Below are 15,126 nucleotides of genomic sequence, written 5' to 3'. Positions count from 1 at the left end.
TAAAGCGTCTGATAGGAGGGCATTCCACAAGGAGGACACCACTGCCCAGAAGGCCCTGTGCCTGGTTCCCTGTAACCTCACTTCTTGCAGGAGATAAATAACTATACAGTGGTACCTCTAGATACGAACGGGATCCGTTCTGGAGCCCCGTTCGCATCTAGAGGTAAACATAACTAGCGACGGCGCGTCTGCGCATGTGTGCGTCGCTTTTCGCCGCTTCTGCGCATTCGCGTGACGTCATTTTGAGTGTCTGCGCATGCGCAAGCGGCAAAACCGGGTTCCGGGTTGCCGAGGAGCGCAACTCGAACACGCTCAACTCGAAGCATATTTAACCCGAGGTATGACTGTACAACTTTTAGAAGACATCTGAAAGCAGCCCTGTATCAGGAAGTTTTTAATGTTTGACATTTTATTATGTTTTTATACTGTATGTGTTGGAAGCCACCCAGAGTGGGTGGGGCACTACATTTGTTACTGTGGCTGATATTTCCTGCACCCGATTATATGTAACACTCAGGCCCAGAGGAGACCTGATTTTTTTCTTTAGTGAGGGTGTGAATCATGATACCAATGTACCGTGGGAGGGGCAAGATTTAGGCATCTGCTTGAGATACAAATCCTAAGTCAAGTGGGAAGGCATGCCTCCTCTGCAAGATTTCACTGTGTGGCACTAATCAGGTTACTTCAATATTGGTAAACTATAGTTAGTTCTTGCTCTCCAAAAATTTAGTTATAAACCTACTTCAAATGTCCCAAGCCTGCCATTCATTTCCAAACCTTCAAACTTTGATATAGGAATCATCTGAAGTCACGTTTCTGAAGACCCCAACTAGAAGTCTCAACATCAACAGACACACAACTGAACAAAGCAGTCCATTGAACTGTTCAGAAGTTACTTTGAACCTGTGTGCGATGAGGTAGGATAGCATATGCTGCCCTTCCTTCCACACATTCAAGGTAACATCTGTACAGCCCTGGACAAAAAGACCTACATTAGACACCTTTAAGCACCAGGCAAAAATGTTTCTCTTTAACCAGGACTTTGGCTGACTGACATTCAATGCCCTTTTAAAATGTGCGGGGGGGGGGGGGAGGGCAGGTTATTGGGTTGCTTTTGCTTTTATTAAGTATTTTGCATTTTTATATTGTGATTTTATGTTGTAACTACCCTGAGACCTGTGGGTATAGGGCAGAATACATTTTTTTAATAATCATCATCATCACCACCACCATCATCTACTTTTATAAATAAAGAACTTAGAAATATGAAGAGATGCATTGAAGGGCAGAGAAGCTCAACCAAGTTTTGTTAAATTTAATAAAACTAATTTGCCACCTAGTTCCATGTGAATTCTCACCCACACCCCAAAAAAGCTGAATACTGGAATAATAACCCAGCTGCTTTATCTCACTCCTACCAGAACTACTTGCCTCCTTAAAATATACAAACTTATTGTGAATCTGAAAAGGAAAGGGACTCTCATTAGGAGAAAACTGCTAAGCTAAGTGAGTTTTTCAGAACAACCTAGCTCAACATCTCCTTCGCAAATATCCCTGTGGAAAGAGTCCTGGGATACTTGGCACACAGCATTTTAATGAAGAAAATGCTGATTTCAATGAAGTGAAGGAATAGCAATTCCCTCCAAGCAGAAGCACTCTCATCGATACAATTCCGTCCCCCAATGACTAATTAAATATAAGTGATTTCAGATAGGGAATTTGTATGCAATAACATGCAGCTTCCACTTCCATTTAAAGTGAAAAGTTTGGTTTCATAAACACATGGTAAAAAATGCTATACTGACTCCATGAGGGAAAAGGAAGACAAATAGTTTTTTATGATAAAATCCACATGTATATTTATTGTGAAGCAATCACACCAAATTCATTTAGACAGATGGGGCTTCGGTTAAAGGAAAGTAGCATGTGCATTCATCACAGCAATCTATTCCCCCTTCTGGAGCTACAGCTATTCACCTCTCCCATATGTCATTCACACAAAGCTACATTGACAAACCATCCAAAATCTACGAATACCAAATATGGAATTCTGTGAATTCCATATGCACATTCATTTTTTTAAGAAAATGCAAACTGGGTTTAAGTACCCAGTTAACGTTCCTGATGATCATAGATGGACACAAAGGTTTCTCCACCCTACAAGCCTGATCAGTTGATAGTTTTAGCATCATTCCTGAACAGGTTATCCCAACTCATGTAGGGGAAATGTATGCGGGGAAGTTGGAGCAAGGCCTATGCACATCTGCACCACCTCTGACCTTTCAGAGTTGAGCAGGAAGGTCTGAAGGAAGTGTTCATAAGCCTCCCCGCCATCAGAAACCCTGCATTGCTCACACAAGTAGATTTAAGAAACCTTCTTCTGGCCTTCCCACACAACATGGAACAGTTGAAGGTGGGACAGGCAGGGTCAGCCCTTGTGGGGACATTGTGGCAAGCACAGTGTTTGCAGCCCCACAACCTCCATACAAGTTGAGATACCCTGTTCAGAAAAACAAGGCCTGGGTTGGGGGTTATTAAACACCATGCAAGCCATTCCTTGGTTTTCCTCTGGTTCACTCTTCTCTAAAATTCATTCCTTTGGAATTTCAGTTATTTCCAGGTTTAATTATTGAACTGGAGCATGCCTGGTTTGCTGGTAGCTTTCAGTCCCTTAATCTTGTGCATCTTCTACTGATGTGCATTCCCACCCCCTCCAACCACAAACCATGCAGTATACCATAAGCTTCACATGAATATACAGCACACAAATGATGACAACAGAATTTTTGCTAATCCTCCAGAATGGTGCAACTCAGAAGCCTGCACTCCAAACAGAAATACAGCTAATAAAGTTGGCTAAATAAATTTTGCAATTGCTATATAAAATGGAAACAAAGTATTTACAGTGCTCTTACAGTGTGTGAATCAAAAAGCTTACGTTACCTCAACAGAAGCAATGTGGAGCAAAGTCTCCCCTTTATGATTTCTCTTGGCTGGCAGGCTATTGGGAGATTTCCTGGAGAAAGACTCAGTTAGCTGTGCCTCTTTTTGATAAGCAGTATTGGACAGATGTGCTGCTTTGGAAGTTTTCTGGTTACATGCATCCTCAGCGTTTCTCATTGTTGGTGAAGAGCTAGCAGAAGGTGTAGATGGATAACACCTTATACAGTCAATGGTGGGCAAAGAATCCCCAAGGGAATCTTTGGGTGATGGCCTTGGGGACACCTTCAGCAGTGCTAAACTTCCAGGGGCGTTATGCTCTTTCCTGCTGGGCTGTTTGTGTAAAGGAGTAGGCAATCTGCTTTGTTGCCTTCTACGTTTTAGTGGAGCCATTTCCCCTCTAGAGAGGAGGCACTCTTCAGAACTCAAGTTCTCCTCCACAACACCACATGAACAAGACACGTTATCCCTGCTGCTCTTCTCTGTAAGTTTCACAATGGCATCCACACTGACTTCACTCTCACCCTGTGCAAGCTCTGCCCCCATTACAGACTTGTGCTCCGATGTGCTTTTGGGGTCTGGACTGGGGATATCCAATGACTGACTGCAAAACACCACCTTTGCTTCGCTTGTGCTCTCTTCATCATGTCCACTGGTCTTTTCCTGTCTTTCTTTGAGCAATCTCGGTTGGCTGTTGATGTCTGTTAAAGTCTTTTTCCTCAGCTTTTTCAGATTGGGGTTCTTTTGCTCTTTAAAAGGCTCTTGAGTGGGGGAGAGACTAAAATCATGAGTGGGAGCTGGGGCATGAGGCTGGCCATCCTGTTCTGTCTTCTCTGGTCTCTTTCGCATGGTCAATTTCTTACTCTTCCTACGAGGATTGAAGTCCTCTTTTAGTTGCTGCTTCTTACTTCCTGTCTCACAAACCACATCTCCAGGGTCAGACAGGTTCTCTCCTGAACCTAGCAAAGGAAGTTGGAATAAGTAAAACAAAAAACAAAAAACAAAAAAACCGTTATAACACTGTGTGTGGCCTGTTTAAACTCAAAATAATCTGGAACACTAAGGTATAGTTTTCAATGAGGTGACAAACTAGTGATTGGGCTGTCCTACTTCAGACTGCAGATGGAAAGCTTTATTAATTCTGAAATTTTCTTCCATCTATCCATCTATCTATCTATGGTTTACTGGTTTTCCATTTGCAATAAATTTCTTCATTTTTTCAAACCATGGTTTGTTATTCTGGTAGGCTAGCGAGTTGCAACAATGATTTCAGACAGTCAATTCAGACACCAAACCAATCACAATTAAGATTCCTTTGTGGACCTTGTGCAAAAAGTTGGCACAATTCACCCATGCAAACAAGGTCAATTCAAATGCAACACTAAAACCATACATAGTTCAGTCACACACTGCCATCCCACCCTAATAATCTGCTTAATTGCTTGCTCCCTGGTTCACAACAAACCATAGTTTTGCACTACATTTGAACCATCACCCTCCAAACCAAGAGAAGGAGCCTTAGCTCAGTGGCACAGTATATGCTGTGCATATAGAAAGTTTCAGGTCCAATTTCTGGCAATTCCAGGGAGAGGAAGGAAAGACCTAGGGAGAGATGCTCTCAATCGGTACAGACAAGTCTGAGCTATATGGACCAATAGTCTAACTCTGTATAAAGCAGCTTCAAATATTCAACACACAAGCCAATGGTTTGTGCCTGAAGTGAAAAGCCATGTTTTTGCATTATGCCTCTGAACTGACCCACTGTCACTCTTATTCCAAGAGGATCCATAAGCTGACTCAAGATGGGCACAAAATGCAGAAAAATTGCATCCACGAGAAGCTTGCAACTAAATGTGCCACTATAGGGAACTTGTCCCGTTGCCCCACATCATAATTTTAAGAAATCATGCACTACATATAAATGAATCTTGATATAGAGTATTTTTTAAAGGATCAAGACATATCCTTTCTTCTAAGGCAGATTTTAGCTGCTTAACATTCTAGGAACAGGGACGTGCAAATCAAAATGTGTAATACTTAAAAATGATAGCCCTTTGAGACTAAATACAGTTAACATTACTTCTACCTCACAGCATTAAAATTCCAGTTGTATTTTTCTTTTTTAGAATATAATGGGTTTTTAACCCTCTCATGAAACCAGAGGCATAGACTGCATAACTGCTCCTGCAATGGGAGAGATAAAAACCCATGTTACCATAATACAAATGAAAAATTGCAGAGAAAATTAACAGAGCACAGGACATTACAACTGCAACTTTCCTGAGCTCTTACAGGAATTTCTTTAATATGATGGACTGAATGCAAATCTCATTCTTCTCCAATTACTGCACTGGCTGAGAGGATGTTGCACCAATCAGTCACTGCCTACTCCAAGAAGAAGAAAAATAACCTCAGGTGATGATGGCCAATTAATAAAGAAATCTAAGTACCTCAGTGGTATACCAAGGCTAGTCCATTAAAGCACAAATCCTACACAGCTAGCCTGAAGCCACAGGACAGAACAAAAAGAAGTGCTGGAAACAAGGCATTCTTTTTCTTCACCAGGAAGCTTTCCATCCAAATAAAATCTTAGATCTAATTTTAGTTGAACAATAGCATCTACACGCTTTGATTGCCAACAGATTGGGGAAGAATACACTCTGCAGATGATATTTACTCCTATCTTCTTCTCTGTTTACACTTCAACAAGATTAATTGCAAAATATTTACCTTGATATAAATATTCACATTCATGAAGCAGGAGAGAAATAAAATAGCTCAGGGAAGGAAGGAAAAACTGCTACTGCAGACATACCAGCTCAGCTTTGTACGTGATTATAAGCAGGGATTTCAACAATTCCACAAATGAAGGAAGCAAGCAGAGAAGTTGGATACCAGTCATAGAATGTAGGAAGCATCTTCAAGATTTTAACTGCCTATTCATTTATTCTACAATAGGTTTATACATTTTGTTACAGGTGCACTGGCTCAGTTTTGACACTACAAGCTGCAGCTAAAGAAGCCCAAGGATGAAGTTCTATAATACTCTCCTGAGACCAAGCCCCAGTGAATACAATGGGTATTCATTGGATAGCACCTGTGACTATGGTTTGGTGCAACAGCCAAATTGGCAATCCCTAGGCTACAGCCAGTTGCAAAACTGAATTTACAAGATGCACTATACAATACTTAATGCCACTGCTCTGCCCCCAGAGGCTGCTGAACAATAGCAAGAGAAAGTTTATGAGGCTGAGAATTTTTTTGTGTTTATAATATTATAATAAAGTACTCTGAACATTTTAATAAAACAGAAAGTTAGCTATAAAAGTGCCTTGGTGGGGAGAAGCAAAAAAACAACACAAAAGCAATTCTAAACTGTGGTATGCCGACAATGCACTTGAAAATGCAAGCTACAAGGTCTAACCTATGGTTAGCATAGGCCATAGTCTGCTGCAATGAATGAATCCAGATATTTCAAATGGGCAGAAGAGCAGAACACTAAAAAGGAATAAAATAAAAGTAATTACACAAGGTTCAAGAGATGGAACACTCTCTCTGAAAATCTCTTACGTATATTATTAAATCCACCTACAGACACACATAGATGTCTACAGTACACATAATTTTATTATTGTTAGCAGTCACTTTTGACTGGATAACCTCCCAACCCCAAGAAAAAACTGACACCCCCCCATGGATTCAAAATTTCTGGCAATTCTGGTGTGCTTTTTCAGCATTCTAAAATGCTCACAGGTGGAAAAGAATGTAGTATGCCATTCTTTAAAAGAATACTTCAACTAAATGATCTGATCAAGCAAGACAATTTTTATCTTCTTCAAAGGTTCTACTAAGATTACGATTTACTGCAATACCTAAAGAAAGTAGTGCAATTTAACAAACAAAATGGGGTGGGGGGAAGAGAAAGAATCTTTTCCTGTCTTCTTACCCCGCTGAAGACCACCCTCTGAAGCCCATTCCGCCTCCCCGCTCCAATGAGGTTGATACTAACCTAGCTGGGAGAAAATGTCCAGAGGAAAAACAAGAGACCAGGAAAGAGGGCTCTGAATGCCTAAGCACCCCTTCACTATTTTAAGATTTAATCTCCACTCTGTACTTTAGACGTAAGGAACAGAGATGAGTTTGAAATCACTATGTTTAGTTTGAGCTTCACCCCCACATAGAAGGGTGGTGCCTATCAACTTGAAAGTAAGCAATTGGGCCCATCAATATGCATTCCAACTGTGTATGCATTTAATGGATTCTAAATTCATGACTAAATCCACTGCATTTAGTCAAGACTCATTTCTAGCATTTATTCATCAAGAGACTTGAAGAACCGGGCACAAACATACCAATCTTAATATAGTACAGGATTGTTTTACAAAGAAAACACAACTACATGATACTGCTACGCTGCATATTAGCCATATACAGTCATACCTTGGATCCTGAACGTCTTGCGAGTTGAACGTTTTGGCAACTGAATGCTGCAAACCCGGAAGTGAGTGTTCTGGTTTGCGAACGTTCTTTGGAACCTGAACTTCCTGCAGCCAATCAGAAGCTGCACCTTGGTTTCCGAACATTTTGGAAGTCGAACGGACTTCTGGAACAGATTCCATTCAACTTCTGAGCTACCACTGTATTTAATATATAGTTGCATACAATGGTACAGGAATAATATCTACCCAAACTGAAGTAGAATTATTTTCCACAAGATGAACCAAGGTTCCTTGTGCTCTCAGTTGATACAGCCCTTAAGGATACTTCCGAGGAGATAAAATTTGAGATCAAAAAAGATTTATAGCTATAGTGCTGCCTATCCACGGTTTTCCTGTAATGCACTAACAAGCTATAGAGGAAAAAGCAGCAATTAGAAAATCTAGTTTAACTATCATTAATCTGTATCAAAAGAATATAATGATGCACATTGCGTGCTGCTGAAATTATTCTCTATTATGAGTTTTCAGAACAGAAGTTGAGAAATCTCTTTGACAAACTAGTCCCTTATTAAAAACCAAAGGGAAGTGCTTTGATACCATCTGCACAACATTAGCACCTTCATGACAGAATGATTAGTTCGTATGTTAAGCATTCAGCTCTAGGGGAATAAAAATTATGAGGATTTTCCAGCTTATTCAAACACTTGTTTTGAGCCATTATGAAAACTCTTATCATACACATGCAACACCATGCAATCCATAACAGAAAAGGGGTCAAAATCACCACCTCTGCATAACAGCCAAATTGGGACACACACACCTCCGCAATGTCCAATTTGTTGCCCTGTACACCTGGTCCAGCATGTGTTTGAAAGCACATGGCCAGCACCTGCATGCTTTAAAAAGAAAATAGCTTTCCTTTTAGCTCTTCAGTGAAAGTAAAACTATGTTATGAAGAATATGGTAGAATCATCTATAAGCAGTGGTCAGGAAAGATTACAGCAGACAACTGCGTCTCTTTAAAGTACACTGAGCCAAGAAAAAAAAAGTCTGCTAAAGTAGCTGGGAAGTTCATTTTTGAAAAAAGCATTACTGTAAATCAGAGTTCTTTATCTCCAGTATGCCACATACTATGTCCCTCAATTGAACAAGTTCTTCCTAATTACCCACCTTAATTACAGTAATTATACACTTTAGAGTAAATGCAGGTAATAAGGTTCACTTGGAAAGGATGCTGTCAAAGACAGTGGAACGAAAAGCCTCGCTCCTCTCGGGGATGACAAAGCCGATAATGACAATAATTTAGGAGGGCTGTTTACCTTCTCCCATGCATTTAGGGAGGGGAGGGAAGACTTGAGCACATAGAAAAGAGGAGGAGAACAGAGTCAAATGAAAATTGCTAGTGATGATCACAGCTCACAGGCAACGTATAGGGAAATGCATTTCAACAATGGCCTGAGGAGCTTGCTGTGCCAGCTACCTCCTAAAGTCCCATACCTCACTTCTGTCCCCAATTTGTTCACAAGATTAAGAGTTAAAAATGGAAAGCAAGAAAGACATAGCCCCTGGATAGTTAGGGGCTCTTTTCCCTTATGAATTTATAATCTTTGATTTGTCACCCTCCCACTTCTTACAAAGAAAAAGTTATGTGGCACCTTAAAACATCAACATTATGGCATGATCTTTTGTGGATGGGAATCTACCTCACTAGACACATGGAATGATCTCCTCAGAGAGCAGGTATAGTGATATTTTCAGATGACACAAGTATGGAGAAAAAAAACCAGATCAGATGAAAATGAAATGTGACAATTATGTTAAGGTGAAACAAACACAGTAACCATTCACAACAGTAACTGATAAACTGAATATCCTAGCATTTGTAAGGTAATTAAACCCTGCTGTGTGATAGGAAGCCATTATCACAGATGATAGAACCAAACTTATTGCTAAGCAGGGTGGATTTGATTTAAATCAAATCAATTTAAATCACGATTTAAACCACTAGTCAGTAAGACTTGTTTTAAATCATTTTTTTACAGAAATATTCATTCTTGCTGGTATAATCTTAATATTTACAACCAGATAAAGGTTTTATTTTTGGAATAATAATTGTTTAGAGTAGTTTCTACAGTGATATCAAAAATTACTGCTTTGGTTATACTATTAGAAATACATAGATAATTATGAAATTATTGTAAGGTTTAATAAGTTAACTGTTTATAGGGGGCTATATCTCCCAGCAGCTCTGGCTTTGGAGAGACTGGCCTTCCTTTTTCCGGGGGGGGGGGGGGAGAAACAGCAGAAAGAGCAGGCCGAGGAGAACCAGGCTGGTGGAAAGCTGGAAAAGGGGACTCAAGGACTGGAGCAGAGAACTTCAGGGATTCCTGCTGCAGGACTGAAGTTCCAGGTAGAGACTTTATTGTTTGGAGAATGTCAGGAGAGCCCTGGGAAGGAAGGCCTGGAACCGGTGAACTCTTCTTAGTTGACCTGCAAGCACTTCAAGGTCTTGCCAAGTTCTTAAAGATCCCAGTTACTATTTCCTCCTCCAAAAACACCCCTTTGGATTTGCTTCTACATTCAGGTTCCTATTCTGTACAGTTAAGTGTTAGTGAAGTTGACAGAACCCAGTGGGTTTGAGAAGAGGTTGCCAGCCCTGAAGTGCCTTCAGCACTTGCCTCAAGTCTGAGTTGCACAGACATGCAACTGACTTGCACAATTATTACACAAAGATCCCAAGACTTGTGGAGTATTCTGTTCACAAGGTTGCACTTTCATTTTTACTGCTTCACACTTAGCTACTTGCACAGATCTATTCCACTCCAAACCATTTATTCATTGAACCTTTTGGAACTTAGCATTTAAGAGGTAAGGGGTTGATTTTGTGTATATAAATTTGCAAAGGAACAATGGGATTAAGGTTTTTTCCTCAACCCTGTATGCTTATAACATTTTTCCTGTGAAGAAAAGGTATGTTATCTCTGCAGACACAAATTCACACTTTTGAGAACAGCAAAAACAAGTGTCTGTGAGAATATCTTCTCTTTTTTTTAAAAAAAAAAATTTTATTGGTTTTACAAAATTTTAAGAACAAACAAACACTTAAAAAGACATACCAACACGTATAATTTCATAATGTTTTTCATAAACCTCTTTTCTGAGACTCCCCCATACCCCCTCCTTTCTGCATCCCAATGTCCATAGTTTTATAGCAACTCCCAATTGTTACTTTCCAGCCTCTGTCCTTAGTTATCTCTATAGTCTGACCTTATATCACTGTATCCCTTTGTTCTTGAAAACCATAACACTCTAACATTCATCAAGTTTATAATAGTCCTTAAGATAACTTTTAAATTTTGTCCATTCTTCTTCCACCGTCTCTTTTCCTTGGTCACGGATTCTGCCTGTCATCTCGGCCAGTGTCATATAGTCCATCACTTTCATCTGCCATTCTTCCAGAGTGGGTAGATCTTGTGTCTTCCAGTACTTTGCGATAAGTATTCTTGCTGCTGTTGTAGCATACATAAAAAAAGTTTTATCCCTCTTTAACACCAATTGGCCGACAATACCCAAGAGAAAGGCCTCTGGTTTTTTAAGGAAAGTACTTTTAAGTACCTTTTTCATTTCATTGTAAATCATTTCCCAGAAAGCCTTAATCTTCGGGCATGTCCACCAAAGGTGATAAAAGGTACCTTCATTCTCTTTACATTTCCAACATTTGTTATCGGGCAAATGGTAAATTTTTGCAAGCTTGACTGGGGTCATGTACCACCTGTAAATCATTTTCATTATGTTTTCTCTTAAGGCATTACATGCCGTAAACTTAACACCGGTGGTCCATAACTGTTCCCAGTCAGCAAACATAATGTCATGGCCAATATCTTGTGCCCATTTAATCATAGCTGATTTCACCGTTTCGTCCTGTGTATTCCATTTCAGCAACAAGTTATACATTCTTGATAAATTCTTAGAATTGGGTTCTAACAGTTCAGTCTCTAGTTTTGATTTTTCCACCTGAAAGCCAATTTTCCTATCCTGTTTGAAAAGCTCCATTATTTGATGATATTGAAGCCAATTTTGTACTTTATGTTTCAATTTCTCATAACTTTGTAATTTCCACTTGTCTCCATCCTGTTCCAAGATTTCCCAATACTTCGGCCATCCGACCTCCATATTGAGTTTCTTTACTGCTTTAGCCTCCACTGGTGACACCCATCTCGGGGTTTTGTTTTCCAACAGATCTTTATATCTTATCCATACATTAAACAATGCTTTTCTAACAATATGATTTTTAAAGGTACTATGCAGCTTGATTTTGTCATACCATAGATATGCATGCCAACCAAAAACATTGTTAAAACCTTCCAGATCCAAGATGTCTGTGTTCTCGAGGAGCATCCATTCTTTCAGCCAGCAAAAAGCTGCTGCCTCATAGTACAATTTTAAGTCCGGCAGGGCAAAACCCCCTCTTTCTTTAGCATCTGTCAATATTTTAAATTTGATTCTGGGCTTTTTGCCCTGCCAGACAAATTTCGAAATATCTTTCTGCCATCTCTTAAAATATTCCATCTTGTCAAGAATCTGCAAGGTCTGAAACAAAAATAACATTCTAGGCAATACATTCATTTTAATCACTGCAATTCTGCCTAACATTGATAATTTCAAATTTGACCATATTTCTAGATCTTTTTTGATCTCTGACCAACATTTTTCATAATTGTCCTTATACAAATTCACATTTTTAGATGTCAAATAAACCCCTAGATATTTCACCTTCTTAACCACCGTCAACCCTGTCTCCTCTTGGAATTTCTCCTTTTCCATATCTGTTAAATTTTTTCCTAGAACTTTGGTTTTTTGTTTATTCAACTTAAATCCAGCTACCTGGCCAAACTGTTGGATTATTTCTAAAACCTTTTTCGTACTAGTGTTTGGCTCTTGCAAAGTCAATACTAGATCATCTGCAAATGCTCTTAACTTATAATGTTTAGCTCCGACCTGCACTCCTTTAACCTGCTGGTCGTTCCTAATCATGTTCAGCAACACCTCCAGAACTGAAATAAAAAGTAACGGGGAAATTGGGCACCCCTGTCGTGTTCCTTTTTCTATCTTAAGCTCCTCAGTTATCACATTGTTTACAATCAATTTAGCTTTTTGTTCCGAATATATTGCAGCCATACCGTTCTCAAAACCTTGTCCTACCCCCATCCCATGAAGATTCTTTATCATAAAGCTCCAAGAAATGTTGTCAAAGGCTTTCTCCGCATCCACAAAAATCAGTACTGCTTTAGTATTTATATTCACCTCTAGCTTTTCCAAAATATCTATTATATTCCTTACATTGTCTGCTAGGTGTCTTTTTGGGAGGAAGCCTGCTTGATTCTTGTGAATCTTTTCCATCAACACTTTTTTAAATCTTTTTGCCAAAATGTCTGCAAAAAATTTGTAATCCACATTAAGTAGTGATATTGGGCGGTAGTTCTTCAGTTGAGTCTTTTCAGTCTCTGTCTTTGGTATGAGTGAGATGTATGCTTCTTTCCACGATTCAGGTGCCTTTTTCCCCTCAAGAATCTCATTACAAACTTCTTTTAGTGGTTGAATCAACCATTCCTTCAAGGATTTGTAGTATCTAGAAGTCAATCCATCTGGTCCTGGAGATTTGCCCAATTGCATATTCTGAATGGCGTCCTCTATCTCTTGTTCTGTTATTCTCTGGTTCAGATCCATCTTACTTTGATGAGAGATTTTTTGTAATCCATATTTATCAAGGAATTTATCTATATCTTCTTCATTTTGCGGGCCTTGGGTATAGAGTTTTTTAAAATAACTCAAAAAGCAATTTCTAATTTCATTAGGTTTAGATATATTCTTTCCATCCACTTCTAGACTTGTAACTGTATTTAATTTCTGCCTTTTCTTCAATTGCCATGCCAGAAGTTTACCACATTTATTTGCTGATTCAAACGTCTTTTGTTTCATTTGCTTTATCTTCCATTCAATCTCTTGGTTCATCAATTCCATATATTGTGTTTGATATAACTTAATCTCTCTTAAAATCTCCTGGGACTTTGGTTTTACTCTTAATTTTTTCTCTCCTTCCTTTATCTTTTCCAAAATCTTTTCTTTTTTCTCATTTTGTTTTTTCCTCTTTATTGAGTTTTGTTGAATCAAGAAACCTCGCATCACCGCTTTGCTTGCGTCCCAAACCACTCTTTTCTCCACATCGGCCCTCAAATTTATTTCAAAATAGTCTTTTAAGGTTTTTTGGGCCTTCATAAGAATCTCCTTATCTCGAAAGAGGGTGTCATTCATTCTCCATCTAAATTGACCAGTTGTTGTGGATTTCATTTCCATCTTCACAGCGTTATGGTCGGAGCAAGTTTTTGGACAGATTTCTACCTTCTTAATCTTTGTAGCCATACCACTAGTGATCCAAATTTGATCAATTCTGGTCCAGGTCATCATTGCTTGGGAGAAAAAGGTTCCCTCTCTCTCCAGAGGGTTCCTTGTTCTCCATATGTCTATCAAGTCCATGTTTTCCGTCATTTCAAAAAAAGTCTTAGGAAGTCTCCCTTCCTTAGTAACTGTTAGTCTTTGTGCCTTATCCATATTAGTGGAAACCACACCATTCATGTCTCCCATGATTATCATATTGTAATCCAAATAGTCCATTAGAGTTTCATGAAGTCTCTTAAAGAAATCAGATTTACCTTCATTTGGTGCGTAGATTCCAACAACCAAAAATTTTTCTCCTTGTACTTGTATCTCCACTGCCAAATATCTCCCTTGTTCATCTTTAAACATCATTTTTGGGGCCCATTTCTCTTTTACATATATCACAACTCCTCTTTTTTTTACTTTGTCTGATGAGATAAATTCTTGTCCAAGTCTTTTATTTGTAAGTAGTCTCCTGTGAGCTCTAGTTATGTGAGTTTCTTGTAGACATATCAGGTCCAATTGTTCTCTGTTCAAAATATGAAAAACTTGTCTTCTCTTCGAAGGCCCATTGAGCCCATTACAATTCCAACTAAGGAATTGTAGAGCCATTTTGTTATTTCTCTAACACTCCTCCAACAGCTCCAAGTTGTTGCTCTTCCTCTGAGGGTGGTGGTTTGTGTCCACGCGAAAGACTCAGAATGTCTAATGCTCTCCTCTGTTCTGCGATTGGGTCCACAGTCCCCTTCTGCAAGTCCTCTTGATTTCTTCCCAGGAATTTATCTTTGTCTTGGATAGTCTTTATTTTCACCTTCTTTCCCTTGTAATCAAAGGACAGTCCCTGTGGGAATTCCCACCTGAAGCGGATAGAGTTTTTCTTTAGCAAAATAGCTAAATCCTTATAAAAGCTCCTCAAATCCAAGATGTATTTTGGAATGTCTTTAAAAATCTGTGCAGCTGAGTTTCCAATTTGCAGGGCCTTTTCAAAGTGTAGTCCTAATATTTTATCTCTTTCTTCCTTAGATCTAAGTGTAATCAGGCAATCTCTCGGGGTCTTTCTATCCTGCTTTTTGCCCAGTCTAAAGGCTGTTGTGATTTTAAATTTGTCTTCCTCCAGATCCCAGCAATCCGCAAACTCCTGTGTTAAGAACTCCGCAAGGTTGTCACTTTCATTCTCTGGAATAAATCTCAATTTCAAATTTCTCTCTTTTCTCTGTAATTCCCACAGAGCCAGAGTTGCGTCGTGCTCATGGACCTTCTTGGCAATCGGTTCTAAATTCTCCTGTGTCTCTCCAGCGATAGCTCTCGCTTC

At 39.2% G+C, this 15,126-nt stretch overlaps 1 protein-coding gene across 4 annotated transcripts in view; it reads right to left on the bottom strand.

Annotated features, from left to right (window-relative positions):
- Positions 1-15,126, bottom strand: part of BARD1 (BRCA1 associated RING domain 1) — a 73,219-nt gene that overhangs the window by 38,390 nt on the left and 19,703 nt on the right. For all 4 annotated transcript variants that reach the window (XM_028704629.2, XM_077919339.1, XM_077919333.1 and 1 more), the window contains one exon: positions 2,944-3,899. In XM_028704629.2, the coding sequence (XP_028560462.2) occupies positions 2,944-3,899 (956 nt within the window). The remainder of the gene's footprint in view (positions 1-2,943; positions 3,900-15,126) is intronic.

This window comes from Podarcis muralis, chromosome 1 (assembly GCF_964188315.1).
Source record: "Podarcis muralis chromosome 1, rPodMur119.hap1.1, whole genome shotgun sequence".
NCBI lineage: Eukaryota > Metazoa > Chordata > Lepidosauria > Squamata > Lacertidae > Podarcis > Podarcis muralis.
This window is presented reverse-complemented; position numbering and strand designations above follow the sequence as displayed.